This window comes from Salvia splendens, chromosome 2, assembly GCF_004379255.2.
Source record: "Salvia splendens isolate huo1 chromosome 2, SspV2, whole genome shotgun sequence".
NCBI classification, from domain to species: Eukaryota; Viridiplantae; Streptophyta; class Magnoliopsida; order Lamiales; family Lamiaceae; genus Salvia; species Salvia splendens.
In genome coordinates this window covers 40,084,826-40,104,868 of record NC_056033.1, presented here as the reverse complement: position 1 = coordinate 40,104,868, position 20,043 = coordinate 40,084,826, and the positions used below count along the sequence as shown (strand labels likewise).

General features: G+C 36.8%; 3 protein-coding genes across 5 annotated transcripts; all 3 read left to right on the top strand.

The window, feature by feature from the left end:
• The first annotated feature begins 2,214 nt into the window (after positions 1-2,214).
• LOC121779812 (putative receptor protein kinase ZmPK1) lies at positions 2,215-4,877 on the top strand. The gene is made up of 2 exons (XM_042177253.1): positions 2,215-3,699; positions 4,019-4,877. Exons 1-2 carry the CDS (start codon positions 2,215-2,217, stop codon positions 4,871-4,873), a joined length of 2,340 nt encoding a protein of 779 aa, XP_042033187.1. The 3' UTR covers positions 4,874-4,877.
• Positions 4,878-6,059: 1,182 nt separating this feature from the next.
• On the top strand, positions 6,060-10,010 carry LOC121766340. Of its 3 annotated transcripts, XM_042162616.1 has the most exons (4): positions 6,060-6,763; positions 6,894-6,961; positions 8,255-8,442; positions 8,712-10,010. In XM_042162616.1, the coding sequence occupies exons 3-4, from the start codon at positions 8,353-8,355 to the stop codon at positions 9,156-9,158; spliced, it is 537 nt and encodes a 178-aa protein (XP_042018550.1). In that variant the 5' UTR covers positions 6,060-6,763; positions 6,894-6,961; positions 8,255-8,352; the 3' UTR covers positions 9,159-10,010. The 3 variants fall into 3 exon arrangements, with proteins under 3 accessions (XP_042018550.1, XP_042018543.1, XP_042018558.1); XM_042162609.1 differs by lacking the exon at positions 6,894-6,961; XM_042162624.1 differs by lacking the exons at positions 6,060-6,763; positions 6,894-6,961 and adding an exon at positions 6,995-7,388.
• A 2,113-nt stretch (positions 10,011-12,123) lies between these two features.
• Positions 12,124-14,225, top strand: LOC121766330 (protein PHLOEM PROTEIN 2-LIKE A10-like). The gene has a single exon (XM_042162599.1). The coding sequence runs from the start codon at positions 12,658-12,660 to the stop codon at positions 13,873-13,875; it is 1,218 nt and encodes a 405-aa protein (XP_042018533.1). The 5' UTR covers positions 12,124-12,657; the 3' UTR covers positions 13,876-14,225.
• Positions 14,226-20,043: the final 5,818 nt, after the last annotated feature.

Here is a 20,043-nt window from a genome sequence, read left to right as displayed (position 1 = left end):
AGAATTAACAATGAAAAATAATTAGAGATTATAGTTTAAAAAAATTAAATCACGTGCTAAATTTAACATCAAATCAAATTTGAACAAACAATTTAAGAACTCTTAAATAAATGTTTAGAATAACACTCACGGCTTCATACAGAAAGGGCCGAATAATATAACCCAAAATAGAACGAGATTGACAAATACTGGGATAAGGTGGAAAAAATATTTATAACCCATAGTTGTTCATCTATCTCGTAGTGATTTGAATTTCTGCCTTATCGATTAGAGGGGAAGCAATTGATAGAAATATGCTTCATCGTCTCTATTAACAATTTGGATGATAGTATTTAAATTGTGTGGTCTGATGCGACTTTCTTTTCATCATTTTCGTTTTGTAAGATTATATCTTGAGATTAAATCAGTATTATTTTTGGTTGAATCACATAACTTAATCTTAAATTAATAATCATGTGATAATAATCATAGTCATCTAGCTCTAACTAAAATAATTTCATAATTCAATCTTAGATGAATTCTCATATTAATTAGTCATGACAACCGAATAATACTTAATTTCTTAATTATATTCAATGTGAAATAGGACCATGAAATTAATCTATAGTGTAAACGTTGAACATGCTAAACAATTTACTACTATGAGTCTAAGTTAGTTAAACACGTAACCTTAAAAGTAATTCTTTATTGATTCTAGAATTGCGTGGGACATAAAATCAATTACTTGACGTTCAATTCCTTTGAATAAAATGAAATTAAATAGCTCATCATAACATGGATAATTATTAGGTATGCTAGTGCACCTGATACCCGAATTCTTCACGTGAAGGAACTCGATACCCGCTACCCATTTTGTCACCTTAATGAATGAGTTAGAATTTAAACTTGACGCTAATTTATTTCAATTTCTATAGCCACTTTAATTTCTTTAAAATAATGGATTGAGGTAATAGTAAAGTACATTAAAAATATTTAAAGAAAATAACGTTACGTAGGTTACGTGCTATGTAACGTTATTTATATTTCTATTTGTTAAAATTGTCTAATTTAAATTGACTTCAACCACGTCAACAAGTCTTCCCCACTCAATATGCTTCACCAATACATGTCCTTCGTGATACGGTGCCCTATTGTTCAAAGTTTTTTTTCCAACTTGGTTTATGGAATCCTATTGTTCAAAGTTTATTTTCCAACTTGGTTTATGGAATCATGGTATCTGAAAAAGAAGACAAACAATGTGTTTAAATATTTAAAGAAAATAATGTTACATAGGTTACGTGCTATACTTTAATTAATGCATACTTTAATTCAATTTTGAAAAACAATAGAGAGATAATTCAAATATAAAAATAAAAAATTGAAAATGAGACCAAAGACTAATAAAGTCTTTTTAATTTGTCCACTAACTATATTTATTATTTTAATGTGTAATTAATACATCAAAATTACTAATATAATCTTATTTTGATTGTACAAAATTTGGTTGTTTATCATTACTCTATTAATTTATCTCTTGAGGTATCAAATTACTACTTTCCTATGTCCTATTAAAATTGAAATATTTTCATTTTTGAGTTGACTTATTTAAAATGAAACGTTTATAAAAATAGAAACAATATCATCTCTACTTTTTCATCTTTCTTACTTTATTTTCTCCTTATAAACTCATAAAACAATATTACATAAAATCTAGTGCCGAAAAATAAATGTTGCATTTTTAGTGAGACGGACGAAGGAGTATGTAACCCTATTAATACTTATTTAGGAGTACATTCATGGTGTGAATAGGAAATGAAAATGTGACGTGACCTTCTCTGATACCCTACAAGGCTTAATCCTTGAAAATATGATTCATATACTACTGTACTATTTTGGGGTGTTCGGTTGGCAAGATTAAATTTCATGATTAAATATGTATCATGTTTGGTTCATAAGATTGAACCCTTCAACTTAATCCTAGATGGATAGTCTCATGATAATTAGTCATAGCCTCCCCCTCCAACTAAAATAATCTCACAACTTAATCCTAGATGGATAGTCTCATGCTATTAGTCATGGCAACCGAACGCCACCTTTATAGACAAATAACTAGAAGATCAATTATATAAATTAAAAGCCCCAACGTGAATTCGACGGCCGTGGCTTCTTCACCTATATATATAGTCCACTACAGTAAGAGCTCTTTCATCCTAACCAAACACCAACACTCTTGAAATGGCAGTTAAATTAACCAAACTACTAATCCTACTTGTAACTTTGTTACCACCTTCTTCCCCTTCCACAACCTACACAACCTTAAACCAAGGCTCCTCCCTCTCCTCTCCCGGCGACGTCTTGGTCTCACCATCCCGCATTTTCACCGCCGGCTTCCACCCCGTCGGTGACAACGCCTACTGCCTCTCCATCTGGTTCACCCGCGCCGACACCGTCGTCTGGATGGCCAACCGCGACCACCCCGTCAACGGCAAAGCCACCAAACTCTCCCTCCTCCACTCCGGCAACCTCCTCCTCCTCGACGCCGGCCTCCTCCCCGCCTGGACCACCAACACCTCCTCCTCCGCAGCATCCGTGTCCCTGCGCCTCCTCGACAGCGGCGACCTCGTCCTTCACACCCAAGACAACAACAAAAACAACAACTCCTCCCACGTCATATGGAGAAGCTTCGACTCTCCCACAAACACCCTTCTCCCGGGGCAGCCGCTCACCGCTAACACGAAGCTCACCTCATCGGCAAGCCCCACCAACCACTCCTCCGGCCCCTACAAGCTCTACTTCGACAACGACAACGTCCTCCGCCTCCTCTTCTCCAAATCCGACCTCACCGCCATCTTCTGGCCCACACCCTGGAAGAGCAGCTGGGAGTCGGGGCGCTCCACCTACAACAACAGCAAGACCGCCGTCCTCGATCACAACGGCCGATTCTCTTCCTCCGATAATCTCACATTCAAGACGTCAGACTTCGGCGCCGGGCCACAGAGGAGGATGACGCTGGACGCCGACGGCGTCCTGCGTGTCTACTCGTGGCGGCGAAAGTGGGAGGTGACGTGGCAGCTCCCTGTGCCGTCGTGCAGTGTCAGCGGCGTCTGTGGTGCTAACAGCCTCTGCACTTACAGCTCGACCGGCCTGGGGCGGCGCTGCGCTTGCCTGCCGCGGCACAGGGCTAAGAACAGCGGTGACTGGTCGGAGGGATGCGTGCCGGAATTTGATCGGATCTTGCGGTGTGGCAGTGCCGACGTCTTCCTTTGTATTAGCCATACTGAGTTTTACGGTTACGACATTGGATTCATGCAGAACAAGACGTTGGAAGAGTGCGAGAGCATCTGCTTGAGTTACTGCGACTGTAGAGGGTTTCAGTATAAGTTTGAATGGAGCTCCGGTTTCTACAACTGCTTCCCCAAAACCCTCTTATTCAACGGATATCAATCAACTGGATTTGATTCCCCGTTTTACTTAAGATTGCCACCTGCGTCCTCGAACAAGACGAGGCCTCTCCAACTCCAACTTCAGTGCAACAACTCTGTGGTGAAACTAGAAAGAGTATACACGAGGGAGAGCAAATACGGTTTGTTGAGGTTGAGGTTGAGGTCCCTGGCTTGGTGCGTGGGCGTGCTTGGCGCGGTTGAGGTTGTATGTGTGTTGGTTTTCTTGTACAAAACGCATGCGTCTGGTGAGAAGCTCCGCCACCAAGGTTTCATCCAGGTCAGTGAGGTTTTATGTGCTTACCATGCTTAAAGTTGTCAATGGGCTGGGTCCAGGCTTGGTTTCTGATGGTCCTGGGCCTAGATTGGCCTGAGTTTGACAAATGGCCTAATTGAAGCCCATTTCAGTATATGAGTCTAGCCTAGACTCACTTCATTTTGCTGATGGATCGGGTCTAAGCCGGCCTATGCTGGGCTTGTGCTGGACTGGACTGGGTTGGCCCGACCTAGTTGACAACTCTAATCGTGCTCTAAGGGTGTCATATATAGTTACAATTTATCGCTTTTACTTATTTTTGTGTGTGCTTGGTTTCTTCCAGGTTGCCACCGGGTTCACGAGGTTCACATATGAGGACCTCAAAAAGGCGTCGCGCAATTTTAGTGAGGAGATCGGCAGAGGAGGGAGTGGTGTGGTCTACAAAGGCATGTTGGCAGATAACAGAGTAGCAGCAATCAAGCGCTTGAATGAAGCTAGCTTAGGAGGCGGAGAAGAAGCGTTTCTTGCTGAGGTAAGCCTAATAGGAAGGTTAAACCATGTTAATTTGATCCAGTGTTGGGGCTATTGCGCACAAGGGAGGCATAGATTACTCGTTTACGAGTATATGAGGAATGGATCCTTAGCGGAAAATCTAGGCTCAAACAAACTTGACCGGTCAAAACAGTTCGAAATCGCGCTAGGGACTGCGAAAGGGTTGGCATACTTGCACGATGAGTGCTTGGAGTGGGTTTTGCACTGCGACGTGAAGCCTCACAATATACTTCTTGACGAGAATTACAATCCCAAGGTGGCGGATTTTGGCTTGTCAAAACAACTCAAGAGAAGTGATCGAGTTGCGAATTTGGATATGTCACTAATACGTGGGACAAGAGGGTACATGGCGCCGGAATGGGTTTATAATTTGCCCATAACTGCAAAGGTGGATGTCTATAGCTATGGGGTTGTTGTGCTTGAAATGGTCACCGGATTGAGCCCTAAAGAAATTGATTTTGATGGTGTAGAGGAAGACTCGGAAATTGTTACCAACGAGATTGAGGAGGGTGATGGATTGAGGAATCTAGTGAGAGTGGCATTGCAATGTGCGCAAGAGAAGAGAGATGCAAGTAGGGCTGACAAATCGTGCGGATTGGGTCGTTATCGGGTCAACCTGATAATGACTCAACCCAATAAGGCCTAACCTGAACCCGACCTGTTAAGGAAACTGTAAATCCGAACACGAACCCGACCTGCTACCTTCAAATCCGAACACGACCCGCACCCGACACGAACCCATTATCAACACGATATAATATCGGTTGACACGACACGATAACAACCCGAACCTGATATTACACGATTAAAACCTAATATTACACGATTAAACCTTAATTTTTAACCTAATTTACACAATTAAAATTCGTTTTATACTATTTAAACCTAATTTATAAGAAATTAAAAATTAAAGTAATATATATTTTTTTAAATAATAATAAAAATAATAATATTATTTTTAATGGGTTACCCGTATCCGACCCGCATCCGACCCGAACCCAACCCGAAATTATCGGGTTCTTAATGGGTCAACCCGATAAGGACACGGATCCAATAAGACTTGACCCCAACCCAATAATTTCGTGCGGATTCGTGTCGGATTATCGTGTCGTGTCGAAAATTGCCAGCCCTAGATGCAAGGCCTAGTATGAGAGAGGTCGTTCATATGTTGCTCGCTCATTAGATAAAATTGAGTCTTATGAATTTATTTAGTTGAATATTTGAATAAATATAATTCAGTATATCTTGAATAATTCCGTCACATAGAATTTGGCTAAAATTATGAATTTTTGTCACTAGAAATTAATATGGGAAACATTTCATATAACAATATGAAACTATATGAGCTTCGTGTTTTGCCGATTTATTTTTAGATGAAAAATTGCTAGAAAAATCATGTCAATCACAATAAAAAAAGGACGGATGATATTTTGATTTTGACATTTTTCTTAATCATCCATTGATACGACAAACGTAAAATACTACGTGCACAGAACATGAAATTTGACTACTTGAAAAGAAGTTGTTAAATATACTCAATTAGTCACTTCTTTAATTTTTATGGATGTACGTGTCATATTAATAAATCCATATACTAGCATGCCATAATTTTTCATCATGTAGTATCAGTTAAAGAAAATTTTCAAAATTACAATATTATAATTATTTTAAAATTATGAGATAAACTAAAATTTAACTAAATTAAATTAGAATTTTGGCAAATTGACGTTTTTAAAACTTTTAGCACGTGAGCATTTTTCAAATGGAGAAAGGGACAAAATAATCTCCACGAAAGAAACATTATTATTATCACTTTGCGCGAAAAAAAAACAGCCAATTTCAAAATCGAGGTCGATCCGTCGATATCTCAATCACGAAAAACGACGTCGTAGGAACATGTCTTGGCTGGCTCGCTCCATCGCCGACAGTCTCCGCCTCGACCACGGCGAAGAAGATGCGACGCCGGCGGTGGAGGATGTCAATGAGCCCGTAGCCGACTCCGTTCCACGTCCCACTGAGAACGACGCCGTGCTCCGGGAGGATCAGCCTCGCCACTCCACCTTCTCAATCGATGATCGCCCGCCGGAAAGTGATGGCGGCGCCAGTGACAATCACGGCGTCGACGAAGATTTCGACGCCGATTTCTATCGCCGTGGGGTAAAAGAGGATTTATCGGAATTTCGGGAAAGCCTCACGCGTCAATTTTGGGGCGTTGCTACTTTTCTCGCTCCTCCGCCCCCGCCTCTCCCTCCGCCGCCGTTTGTTAATAAATCGAGCATACGATCGAAATCTGATCCAGCAGGTACGGTCAATGCTGACGATGAGGAGGAACAAGAAGAAGAATTGTCGGATTATGATGAGAGAGGGTCTGGTGAATTGGGGGAATCTGCGGGATTTTCTCCACCGAAGGATGACGATGCATTTCATTTTGAGGATGCAGTAGGGATTACTGAGGAAGTGTAGGCATTTGCGAGGAACATCGCGCTTCATCCAGAAACTTGGTTGGATTTCCCAATAGAGGAAGAGGAGTTTGATGGTAAAGAAACTTAGTTTTGGGGATCCATTTTGTTAATTAATACTATCAAGTTTGATTGACTTCAGTTTGAGCTATCCGTCATTGTTTGCTCTGACTCTGTTTTTTGGGCGTTTGCTATGATTTCGTGTAGAATTGAATTGATTGTGGATGGCTGATAGAATGAGAAAGTTGGACTACCTGTGAATGCTGTATAATCTGGTAAACTATTTTGAGGAGTTGTTAGTAATCATTTCGAAACATTTGGAAGAAATGTCCTTTGTTTCCCTTCAGCTATTCAAGCCAAGAACTATTAGAAGTTATCATATAGCTTTTGGAATTTATCTTTGTAAAAAGGTTTGATATTTTAGAAGAGAATGCACATGACAAAGACAAATTTGGAGCAAGCTCGGTTTATTGAGTTTACCTTGTAGCACTGAACCTGAACTAGGGATGATACATACAGTCAATAAAGAGAAGATTTCGATGACTTGTGATTCACTCAGGGATTGTCACGTACATTATATAGTAGTAAGCTGATTATCTAGCTGACTTAAGTGTATGGATCTATCTTTCTTGAGTAAACGTTTAGTGTCAATCTGCAGACCACATACTTCTGACTGAGCTGTTTCATATCATCATAGCTAAGGTGACTATATTAGAGCGTGTGCTTGATTGTGTTTGAAGCCAATCTGGCTGGTGGTTACTTGGTTTGCTGGTCATTTGCATGCTAGTACAAAAATGAACCATTTATGTGCTGAACTCTGTGAATTTTGGTAGAGGGTTTGGCTGATCTTCATTTATCTCCAGGGGGAAGAAGTACGTTATAATTTGTATATATGGTCTTTGACGGTCTGAATGATTCTCATTCTACATAATAGCAAGTAGACTTTCTCCTTTAAAAGATGCTTCATTTTTGCTTTGAAAATTCTATAAAATTAATTTTCGACTCTTTCTTGTTCCAAGATATTCATTTTGTTGTCGCTATTCAGGACCTCTGTGAAACTTTACCTTCAACTTTTCTTTAGAAAGAACAATATTTTCCTTAATATTTTAATTATAATATATATTTTGTTTGTGTTCATTTTTTGCAGTATAAGCAGTGAACTCATTTCAGAAGATTTCGAGTCTTTTGCTTGTAAACTCATATAATGAAACTGCGTTTGTAAAATGTTGGCACCTTTTATCCGTTTCTCAATAATATAGTGTAGAAGGTCTGTATATGTTCTCATGTGACATAATCTTTCGATGAGTGTGTCCCTGAAAAGAATACTGGTCAAAGGCTCATTATTTGAATGCTTGCACACATGGATACATGACATGTATCATTCAGTGGTTGCTACTGATTATTTCCTATTTTGAGCTGGAAGGGAAGTCTTGATTATGTTTAGTCAACGACTGCAACTACAGCTATTATAATGTGCATAATATTATCCTAAATGTAGATATATTCATAAATTTATATGTTGATGGGCTATCTAATCTAATTATGATATCTCTTTTCATCTTTTACAGATTTTGATGTATCCGAGGCCCAGTACAAGCATTTGTTGGCAATTGAACATTTAGCGCCAAGATTAGCAGCTCTCAGATTTGAACTTTGTCCAGTCCATATGGGTGTGGGCTACTTTTGGATGGTCTATTTCGTTCTTCTACACTCAAGGTTGAATAAACACGATGGTACCCTGCTGTCTTCGCCACAGGTTGGTTGTTACTAATGCATAGAGAGATTAATATATCCAGATATCAGAACTTTGGTTTTTTCGACAAATTGTAAGATGTTTTGACACGATGGTAACCTGCTGTCTTCTACATATCTCATTAATTTTGGAAGTCAAAGTTGGTTTTTGTTGGTAAAGTGTGTCAGAGTGCTACGGCTGGCTTAATGTTATTGCAGATAAATCAAAACATCTGCTATATAAATGAATAATTGAATGCAATTAGTTTGCCTAATTTTTTTATTCATTTGCAGCTTGCGCAAGCTAGGGCCATGTGGATACATGAGCTACAAAAACAAACTAAAGGGGACTCCTATTGGTCAGGAATAAGTAGTTTCCAATCCAAAGGTAGCATGGACTCACCCCTTGAAAATATTGTCTGCACTTATGATGATGTCCAGTATGGAACTGAGACAGACTGGAGGTCAGTTTCTGAATCTTCAACGCATCAAATGACCACTGAGCATGAGATTGAGAAGCATGTACTTGACGAAATTCAGTTTGTTGACAAGTCTGTTATCAAGGAAGATCCACCAGCCATGCTTCTGGATAAGGAGATTGCTGTGGGTTCTTCTGTAGAAATTCCTGTGCCAGTTGTGGTTGTTGTTGTTAATGATGATGACGATGACGATGATGATGATGACTGGCTTAAGGATGACTCGGACTTAATTGGGTATACTGGCACCCAGTGGCGGATCTAGGGGGGGGCAGGAGGGGGCGGTCGCCCCCTCCGTGCGACTATTTTCCCCTTATCGGGACGTAAAATTACCATGTCCGCCCCCTCCGTTTGCCTCCGGCGTCACCCCGAACAACGAAAAGAATAGCCATGTCCTCACTCAATCAAGCTAATACTATATATTCCGCCCCCTCCGATTCCGGATCCTGGATCCGCCACTGCTGGCACCTCACTTAGTTTGAACGAAGATGATATATCATTTAGTGATTTAGAAGACGTTTTAGACTCTACTGTACCATATAAATACAAAACAACCACAGCTGAAAGGAATAGAATAACCAAAACTCCATGAGTCGATCTGCCAGGGGAGATCGCTCTAGAGATCATCTCTCGGGGGGGTGTGAGTGGAATTTGTGCTTGCCTTTCTCAGTTCACACACGTAGCACCCGTATTCATCTGGTTTTCCAGATTGAAGGAGTCATGAGTCGCTTGTGGATCACTCAAATACTGGTTTTCGAGATTGAAGGAGTCGTGAGTCACTTGATCAAGCTTGGTTGGTTGTGCACGATTTACTACACTTCTGGTAAGACCATCCTTGAACCCTAGCTGCTGAAGTTCGCTGCACACGATGAGATTATAGCGGAGGTAAATATTCGATGATGTCATGGATTTAGTATATTGTATGATCGCTAAAAGCAGTGAGCAGGAACGCCCTTTGTGTTAATTGATATCTTGAAAAGCTGAAGCCAACAGTTTTTGGCTTAGCCTTTTGTATTTGTTGTTAGACAACTATAGATTCAAATGTAAGATGTCAAACTACAGCTGTTTGAATGTACATATGACAAGGAAATGCAAAAAATTATAAATGTTTGAATGAGTTTGGTTTGGTCTGTGGTAAATTGATGTGAATATTTTCTTCACAACAACCACCAAGTTAATGTTATAGGCTGTGGTTAGTTGTAATATTCAATATTTTACCAACTGTATCAATTAAATCCCTATATTTCAGTTAAATATTTTTTTTGAAAAATATAGCATAGCTTTGATTTTGTCTTATAGTTGTTGCTTGTTAGTCCTATTTTGTTGTGGGGTAGAATGGTTGGTTTTTATAGTAAACGAAGCCGTACAAATTAATAACTATACATTTAATTCAAAAGTGACCTTACATGTCTAGTTAACCTTTAGATGCCTACCAAATATAATCATGGCTTTGGCCATAATTAGATTAATAGTACAAGATCTTCATTTTCACCATGAAATTAACCACTGATAGCGCACTTTCCAAATTACTTCTGACAATCTGCACGTAACATAGCACTAACTTTTTTTTAATTTATGTAAGATTACAAAATTTAACACATAAAAAACATGTTTCGAATTATTGACGACGCCAGTTCATTTGAGTGTACACACTTGTCTAAGTAAAGTAATCCATCTGTTCCACAATAATAGAGACATTTCATTTTGAGTACTCATTTTGAAAAAATGATAATAAATGGTTAAAGTAGATAAAGAATAAATTAAAATAGAGAATAGGATAGAGAATATTATTATCTATTCTATTCTCTATTTTACTTTACTATTTCTCTACTTTAACTATTTATTATCATTTTTTTTAAAATGAGTGCTCAAAATAAAATGTCTCTATTACTGTGGAACGGAGGGAGTATATTAAAATAAATTAAATATAATTTTTGTACACTCTCTCTAGTAAAGTATCTTAAAATAAATTAAATATAATTTTATACTCAACTTAAAGATAACGTTATGAGTATGTAAACAAATTTCTAGTTGTATGAGAAAATTTGCACCAAAAATGAAATACTACGTGACTATCTAAGCTTACTTTCAACCCATAACAAATCATGCTCAAAGAAGAATGACCATTTGGAGATTCATAGTTACACAGATGCAGACTGGGCGAAAAATTCAGTTGAATAGACAGTCTACCGTTGGGTATTTCACATTTGTTGGTGGAAAGCACAACCCAGTGCAGAGACCGAGTTTAGGGGGATTAAGAGTGAATTGACTAAAGTATTGTGGTTGAAGAGATTGGTGAGGGAATTACATCTGTTGTCACCAAAGACTTGCCAACTCTCTTGTGACACCAAAGTTGTCATTAGTATTTTAGAAATTTCAATTTAATATGATTGAACAAAACACGTGGAGGTTGATCGACACTTCATGAAGGAGAATATTAAAGTTGAAATCGTTGCATTTCCATTTGCTCGATATGAAGATCAACTCGTGGACATCCTAACTAAGGCGATGGACACGAAGAAACTACTAGGTGGTTTTAGTAAGTTGAGTATCAAAAGTCATGTTACTAACTTGAGGGGAGTGTTAAGCAAGGAAGAAGATTATACAAAATATCACATAAAATCATGGAGAATATTTTACCTTGTAGGATAGGTGATATTCTTTTTTTTTGGTTTGACTACAAGTGTACCAAACACGCTTTGCGGAATTCGACTAATCCTGCTCGACTGGATTTGCGGATTAAGGCCGAAAGTCTTCCAGCGGGGAGCGGGGTTTGAACCCCGACCTCAAGGTCACTACAGCTCCGCGCTGCCAACTGCGCTGCGACCCGTTGATAGATAGGTGATATTCTGATAGTACTATTTCTTTCCATTGTAAATAACATCCCATACATTAGGATGGACAATACTATATAGCAAAATATCAAGTAATGAAAAACATTCATTCCTCTCATATTATCTAATTCAACAATATGTACATTATTCATTCGTGATGAAGCATATAATATAAGTATATAACACATTCTATTGTTGAAAATTGGAATACCACATCTAAATAACCAATACACACATACAAATATACAGTATACTACAACAATGAGGGAGACTAATATAAGTATTACAGTAATATTTAGATGAGATAAATAAAATAAATCACGTGATCATCAACGCAGAAGCACGTGGCAAATTTCAACAACCATACAAGACTCGAAGCTATGGATATTGCAAAGTCACCTATCTCTTCATTTTTACAAACAAACAACAAATATGCCAATCTTTCAATCTGAATCCCTAGAATTAAAATTCCTCCCCCTTTTCCCATTGATCTTCCCTCTCTTTCCTCCTTCCCTATTTTATATGCACCACAGTTTTGACTAGCCCAGTTTCTCCCCCTCTCTCTCTCCGACGACTCATCCCCCCAGGTGCGTATGATCAAAACCCATCCCGATTTCTCGTGCATTCTGTTAATACATCGCGTCGAGGTATCGATTACGTGTGCAAAAAGGGGACATATACTGTCAAGTTGCAATTTTTGGGGGGGTTTCTCTGAGTAACCATTAGACCAATCAGAGTTTAGCGAGTACCGAGGACGAGGGTTCTTGGTATTTGCAATTTTTATCCTGATTTTTCGATTGAGGGGAAGAGCTCGGTTTCTTTCTTTTTGGACCCCGGGGTTTGAATTTCGGTGAGCTCTGGGGTTCATATTCATATCTAGTTTGTTTCGAGTTCTTCAATTTAGGTTGTTTTTTATTTGTTTGAAGCTCTATGGATAGTGAGTTGGTAAAAAGGGGTTTTGATTTCACTAGAAGGAAGAAGAAATGGTTGGTCGCGATGGGATTGGTTGGGGTTTCGAGCTACGGTGTGTATAGGGTGTATCACATGTCGTCTGTAGCTAGGAAGAGAAAGAGAATCTTGAAGTTTTTAGGATCCCTGGTTTCAATGGCTGAAATGGTTTCTGATTCCGCGGAGATGATGACAGTGGTGTCTAGGGATTTGAAGGAGTTTTTGGAGTCGGATTCGGACGAAATCCCGAATAGTTTGAGGCAGTTGTCGAAGATTACTCGCTCTGCAGAGTTTTCTGAGTCAGTAGCTCGTCTTTGCCAGTCGATGACGGTAGGCGTTTTGAGGGGTTATAGGGTAGAGAATAGCGCGAGTAACGTTCAAGAAAATGGTGATTCAAGCTTTTCTGATAGGCTTATCGATAAGGTGATGTCGGATGCTGGTGCAGGATTTGTCTCGGTTGTTGTTGGTAGCTTTGCTAGGAATCTGGTGTTGGGATTCTATGCTAGTAGTGAGAATGGCCACTCGGGTGTGATCCATGAGAAGTCAGGTTCCTCATCGTGGTTAAGTGTGGTGTCGGATGATAAATGCAGAGTGTTGGTTGCTGATTGCATCAAGAATTTCGTTAGCTCTGCTGTTACAGTTTACCTCGACAAAACCATGGATGTCAACGTTTATAATGAGATGTTCTCTGGCTTGACTAATCCTAAGCATCATACTAAGATGATTGAGTTCTTCGTCTCCCTTTGTAATGGGGCTGTCGAAACTCTTGTAAAGACCTCTCACCAAGTACTGACAGCTTCTCCTAAAAAGGAATCAAGTGAAGCTTCAAGCTTCGGAAACAAGATAGGATTTGAAGCAGAGACTCATTCTAGAAAGAACTGGAATGGTTCTGTTGATCTTCAGAGTAACGGATGGGTCAGGAGCGTTTCATCAACACTGGCTGTACCGAGCAATAGAAAGTTTGTGCTTGATGTCACCGGGAGAGTGACATTTGAGACAGTCCGATCTGTCATTGAGTTTTTCTTGTGGAAAGCATCCGAGGCCTTGAAAAAGAGTGCTAACGTGGTTCATGAAAATGTTGTGGAACGAGGATATGAAGTTGTGAGATACGTTGGGGCCAAATCCACCCTTATCCTCACCATTTGTCTCTCGTTGTTTCTGCATATCATAGGCAGCAGTAGGGCATTGGTGGCTGCTTAACGTGACCGCGTTCGTCTATCATCTCCAACGTCTTATCTCCTCCCACGTCTCTGCGTACGTGGTCTCAGATCCTCAAGAACTCAAGGAACTTCTTGTTTTACATATTGGTTGTGTGTGAAAGCAATTCTATATACTACTAGTTCTTGGCTACATGGTGAAAATTCATAGTACTTATTTACATGTTTTATAAATTCGTCTATTATATTTACAGTGTAGAATATATATATTTTTTTTAACAATTTGAAGTGCCTTATACTGTCAGTGGACATGAATTTGTACAGAAATATTTGATGACCACTTATGCTTATTTGTAGATATAGTAACGTTAATTTAGAGATTTGATGATGATTTTCCCCTTTTGCCTACAATGACTAATCAGCTGCATTATTGCAACAGCAACCTTTAGTTATGGATTCTGCCAATGTTGCTGCCATATTTATCTGTAAAGAAATAAAGAGCTCCTTCCAATCACACTACTCCTCATATAAAAGGAAATTTGTCTTTAATGATGAAATATAACTTCGTTGCTAAAACATTCTCTTCTCAACCTGTAATAAGTTGGCAATTCGAGTCATTCTAAGATTGTAAATCTCAGAGAAAAGTTAAAACTTACGACTTGTTCCCAATTTCTCAATTGAGTATTTTGGCTATCTATCATAAATATAATTTATCAGATTTCTGAATTTACATTTAATAATAATTTACTACTTTTGTATATCTTTCTTTGTGTGACCAAATGCAATAAATACACCACAAATGATGATAAGATTAATAATTACTTAAACTGTTATACACTTTTTAATAAATTATTTATTTTTCTAATGTGAAATGTCCCTTTGACATAATATTTCTATGTCATAATATCTTTTTTTTTGTAATTATATTTGCATATTGATTAGGAGTACAACTTATAGGTGTTGTTTTGGATAAAGATAACTAATTATGAAAAACAAATTTAATCTGACCTTCTTATCGATCGAAATTGGCTTTTAATAATGAAGTTACTTAGTCACGGGCTTTCAAAAAATTGCTTCGCCATCGAACAAAGTTAAGACGATATTTCATATTCTTCTAAAATAGAGAGTTGGCATATTTTATTTACTCAATAAAAATAGAATTATCGACTAAAATAAATTTATATAAAATAAATAAAATGGTTTATTCACTGTTTTTGCTATACCATCCCTATTAAATTGCTCATATTATATTTAAGAAATATATAATTTTATTTGAAAGATTTACATTAGCTCACACATGATTTTTATAAATCTTTTAATTAGATTTTGAGATAATTATGCAGATATCTATGAAATTTAATTTAAAGTTTAATCTTTTCTTTTATTACTGCACAAAAAAATATGTAATATATTAAATTATAATTAATTTAATTAGTCTTCATAAATTTGTTTTAACTAAAATACCCGAAAGATTAATCATGTATATGTTCTCTTCCTAGTTTTAGTAATAGTAACAAATTACCACAACTGAAAAAACACTAATGTGCATGTACCATAAATAAATTAGACAAAAATTTATGTGTTTAGGAAAATTGTTTTAAATTTCAATTAAAGTATTAAGACCCTTTTCGGAATGGTAGAATGAAATGTGAGTGAAATGACACGAAAATATGAATGAAATGATTATTTTGCATTTTCTTTTGTATTTTCATTTCATTGCATCCATCATTTTACAATACCAAGCAAATCAATAGAATAAAAATAAGAATCACATTCATTTCCATCTTAACAAGAAGAGTGTAAATTCCTATCAACGAGTCCTTCGATTTTCATAATTAACAAGGAGATTTTGGCTAAAAAAAAGAGAGGAAAATCATACATTTCATGATGTAACGTATAAAATCTGTTATTAATTTTAACATTCTACTCTATACTAGCTGAATTTTACAAAGCCAAATCACGGTGATTAGCAATAAAAATGAGTAATTAAACAATTGAAGATGTAGTGAATTCTATTTTACATAAAGAGATTAATATTCTCTCTCGTCGTAGTCGTATTCAAGATATTCACCTTTTTTCTACTGTTGAAAAGAAGAGGAGTGGCTTCATCTTCGTCGTCTCTAAAATCACCTTCGTCTGTTGAGATTCTAATGCACAAGCATATCTCCAATGATGCGAAGAACACATCGGTGATGCCGTTCACGATCCGTGTGGCCACGGCACGGTTGGAGGAGGCCCGGCGGCTCGCTCTGTGCGCGGCGGTGAAGGTGGTGATTGCCATGACGAGTGGAATGCGTTTTGAGTAACTGAAATAGCGCACATATATATATAGAGAGAGAAATAGAGAATATTACTACTATATCATTATGTATGATTGTATTCTCACCTTATATAAGTATAAATGGAGTATTAATTACCATTCATAATAATTTATAAAATGCGAACCCATTTATCATAATTAATAGAGGAGAGCAGAGAGCTCAAGCTGTAATTTGATCATGGATTTATATACACTAATCAAGCGTGGTGTGTTTAATTAAGTGTAAATTGACAGAATAATTATCAAATTTGGTAAATTTTATCGTCATTTTCCACGATCTTATTTTTAACATTTTTTTGTAAATTCCCATAATATGCTATGTAGACAAAATTTTCGGTTTTAAACAACGTCTTTTGGTACACTTATTACTTTTTAACAACGTCTTTTGGTACACTTATTACTTTTTAAATTTATATACATGTACGCACCACAGTCATAATTCAAATGCATAGCTAGCACGTAATATTTTCATCATTAAGACAATTAAAAGATAAAGGTATAATATAATTGATTGATCATAATTCAACCAAATTTTATACTCCTCTTTTTACAATGTACCCCTTATACCATGTTCACCCTTCCAATTTTCAATTTCAAGCAATCTAAAGAAATCAATTCTATAATGAATTGGAGTACTATGGCCCACAGAGTTAAAACTCAAAGTTTTTGTTCTGTTATTTAGTTTTGAGATTAATTTTTAGTCCTATAATTATAATTTTAAACATCAATGAGTTATCTTTCCTACTAAATATGCACATAATTGCAACTTGGGGAGAGAGAGATGACAATTCATGCATATTAAAAGGCCTACTGAGTTTCAATAAAAAAACAAATAAGAAATCAAGAAAGAGAACAATAAAATGAAAAAAAAACGTCAAATTTATTACTACTACAACAAAAAAGAAAATAAGTAGGCGTATAATAATAAAAAAAATTAAAATTAAAAACGGCAATATAGTAGTGAAATTAAATATGGTTAGTCTAATGTAATACCACAAAAATTATAGAATTTTTTCATAGTACGACATATACTATAATTTAGATGGTATTCTTTACATAATTTGAAATATAATAAACAGAATATAATGTCAAGATAAAGAATTATATCTTGACATTTCTATTTGTTTGGTATCTAAGAAAAGCTTAACACAAAGCCCAATAAAAGAGAAAGGCCCGTCTTGGCCCGGCCAAAAGTACCCTGTTATGCTCATTTATGTAACCCACAAAATTGGTGGGTTATGTATCTTTTCTCTCGGGATTTCCGATGCTACCCTTCCTCACGACTTCCCCTCTCCCACCGATCCCCTCCTCCCATGATTCTCCCTCTTCTAGTCCATTAAGTTCATACCAACGGCAAGATCACCCCATTCCTCTGTCACGACGATTGTCCAGATACTCCTGAGGTAGTGTTTACGATCTTAGTGGCCCTTCAAATTTTGGATTGTGTTTCACTCTGCAGCCTCCGCCGGAGCACAACCTTCGGCGCATCGCTGGCCGACGCAGATTCATGGCCTGAATTTCTATAGTGGTTGACCAATTTTTCCATCTGATTTTTTCCGTTCAAATGGTTCAACCGATTCTTCTCTGTGATTCTCCATGGCAGCGATGATGATGTGGTTAATTTGAGACTATTTGATTTTTTAAAAAATTACTTGAATTGTGGAATATATATTATTTTTTTGTTCTTTTGATTATGGATTCTCAATTTTGGGGAGGTAGCTTTATTCTTCAATGAATATGGGTATTATTTTAATCTTTGATGGAGGTAATTATTTACATTATTAGATTAGTAGTAGCTAATTAAGTTATTAAATTTGTTGTATACATATATCAAAATAAGGGTAATTATGTCATTTAATGTATTATCTAATATAAAAATCAAGATAATTAATCATTCACCAAACAACTACGAAAAAAACCTTATTAGAGCATATCTTGATATAAAGCCCGCATTTCTTAACTTATTTTATATATGTTCCTGTATCCCACATTCGTTACCAAACAGGCCCGAAATAAACGTTGAACTACCTATAATTTAGTTAAACCTTCATGAAAAGTTGTAAACAACACCGCAGTAAAATCTGAGAACTCGCAGCACGCCAGGCACTGATTTTTCTATTAAGGAATTCCGGAAATCCCCAAAATTGGCTGTAAAGGCTGGGTGTTAGTGGCCGAATTGAAGTACTTAAATTGTTTCTCGTGAGAGTGATTTTGTTGAATAACGTTACCTCACCGGAACGGTGCCGTTCCGTGCCCACCTTATTTTCATCGAAATCCGAGTGAGTGGGCATGCATTGCATAACTTCCTATGCAAGTGGTGACTACAATTATCATAGAAGATGGACTACAATTCTCCATGGCAGCTCGTAACCTACCGGTTCATCCATAAACATAATCATCTTACCTGAGATGGCAAAAAGAAGATGGACGTCTCTAATTTGCATCCTTTTATAGTCGCTACTTACCATGGCTTCCAATCGCACAGATTTTGAATGCGTAGTGTGAATTTTGGCATCATACATGTTAAATTTTTGCACGTCCTCCACAGATCAGAGCAAGGTGGATATAGATCCTCAATCACCGATTCAGATATCTAAAAGGGGTCTTCGATTAGGAACTATTGTACGCAAAGCAGCGTCTGTAGCATCAGCGGCAGCAAAGCAGGCTTATGCTGCAGCGTCGTCCTTGGATGGCGAGATGTTGCCCCTCAAGTGCTGTTTAATATCCATCTCATTGCCGTGGGAGAATATTGTTCAAGATCTTCTATTCAAGGTGACTGCTTGACCAAGGCTTTATACTCAGAACAGTGAATTATTTAACTAGATTTCACAGTGTGTCTAAATTGTGGCTCTTCATGAAATACAGGCAAGTCCGGCTGTCAACTTGTAACCGTCATATCTAGTTTCGAGTCTTCAGTTCCCGGTGGAAAAAAGGTGGTTGTAATGGAAGAGAAAGTCTGAGGCTCGGTGTAAATCACATGTACTGTATGATGTATCTTAGTAACTCTATTGCAGTAAGTTTAATGCTTAGTAGGCTATTGATTTATGTTTAGTAAAAATAATGGTTAGTTTTGTGTATGTAGTAATTTTATAATTTGAATTTCTTCTATAATGTATATTTTTATTTGAATTTGTCTTGGCCCTACTTTTCCCTGGGTATGAATCTCTATCTACAATCTACAGATGAACATGTAGCAATAATTAATATAGGATTGCTTTGATTAATTTATACAGTACTTAATTAATTAATTCCTTTCCTTAGAGGGATAGTAGACAGGCACACCCTTCATAAATAAGTATAGGGGGGTGAACATTTAAATTTTTACCAAATTTTAACAGATCCAAAAAAAATTGAAAATTTTAGTATAAATTTGCCAATTCGAATATCCAAACCCAAAATTTCAACTTTCTTAACTAATTTCAAACCAAAAAAATTGAAATATACCAAATTTTCTAAAATTTCCAAAATCTGAAATATGTTTTTTTTTTAATTACTATTGTTCCCTCCATCCATCATTAGGACTTTAGGAGTTCTCTTTTTTGGCACAAGTTTTAATAATTATGAAGAAACATGAGTTCAAAAAGTTAATAATATATCTTACTTTTATTTACAAGTAAAATGAGACTCTTATTGGCATATTAAAAAATGATATAATGGGATTGCTATTGCTAGATGGACGTATTAAATAAAAACAATTTTAAACAAAATTATATATATATATATATATATTAAATATAGTTTAGATTTCGTATATTTTTTATTTTTTACAAATCAATCTGAATTAACAAAAAATCAAATAAAATTCAATTCAATTTGAAAATTCGAATCAATTTAATATGTCCTCCTCTCATTTGTTGTCACACTTTGATTTGCACATATTTTAACATATGT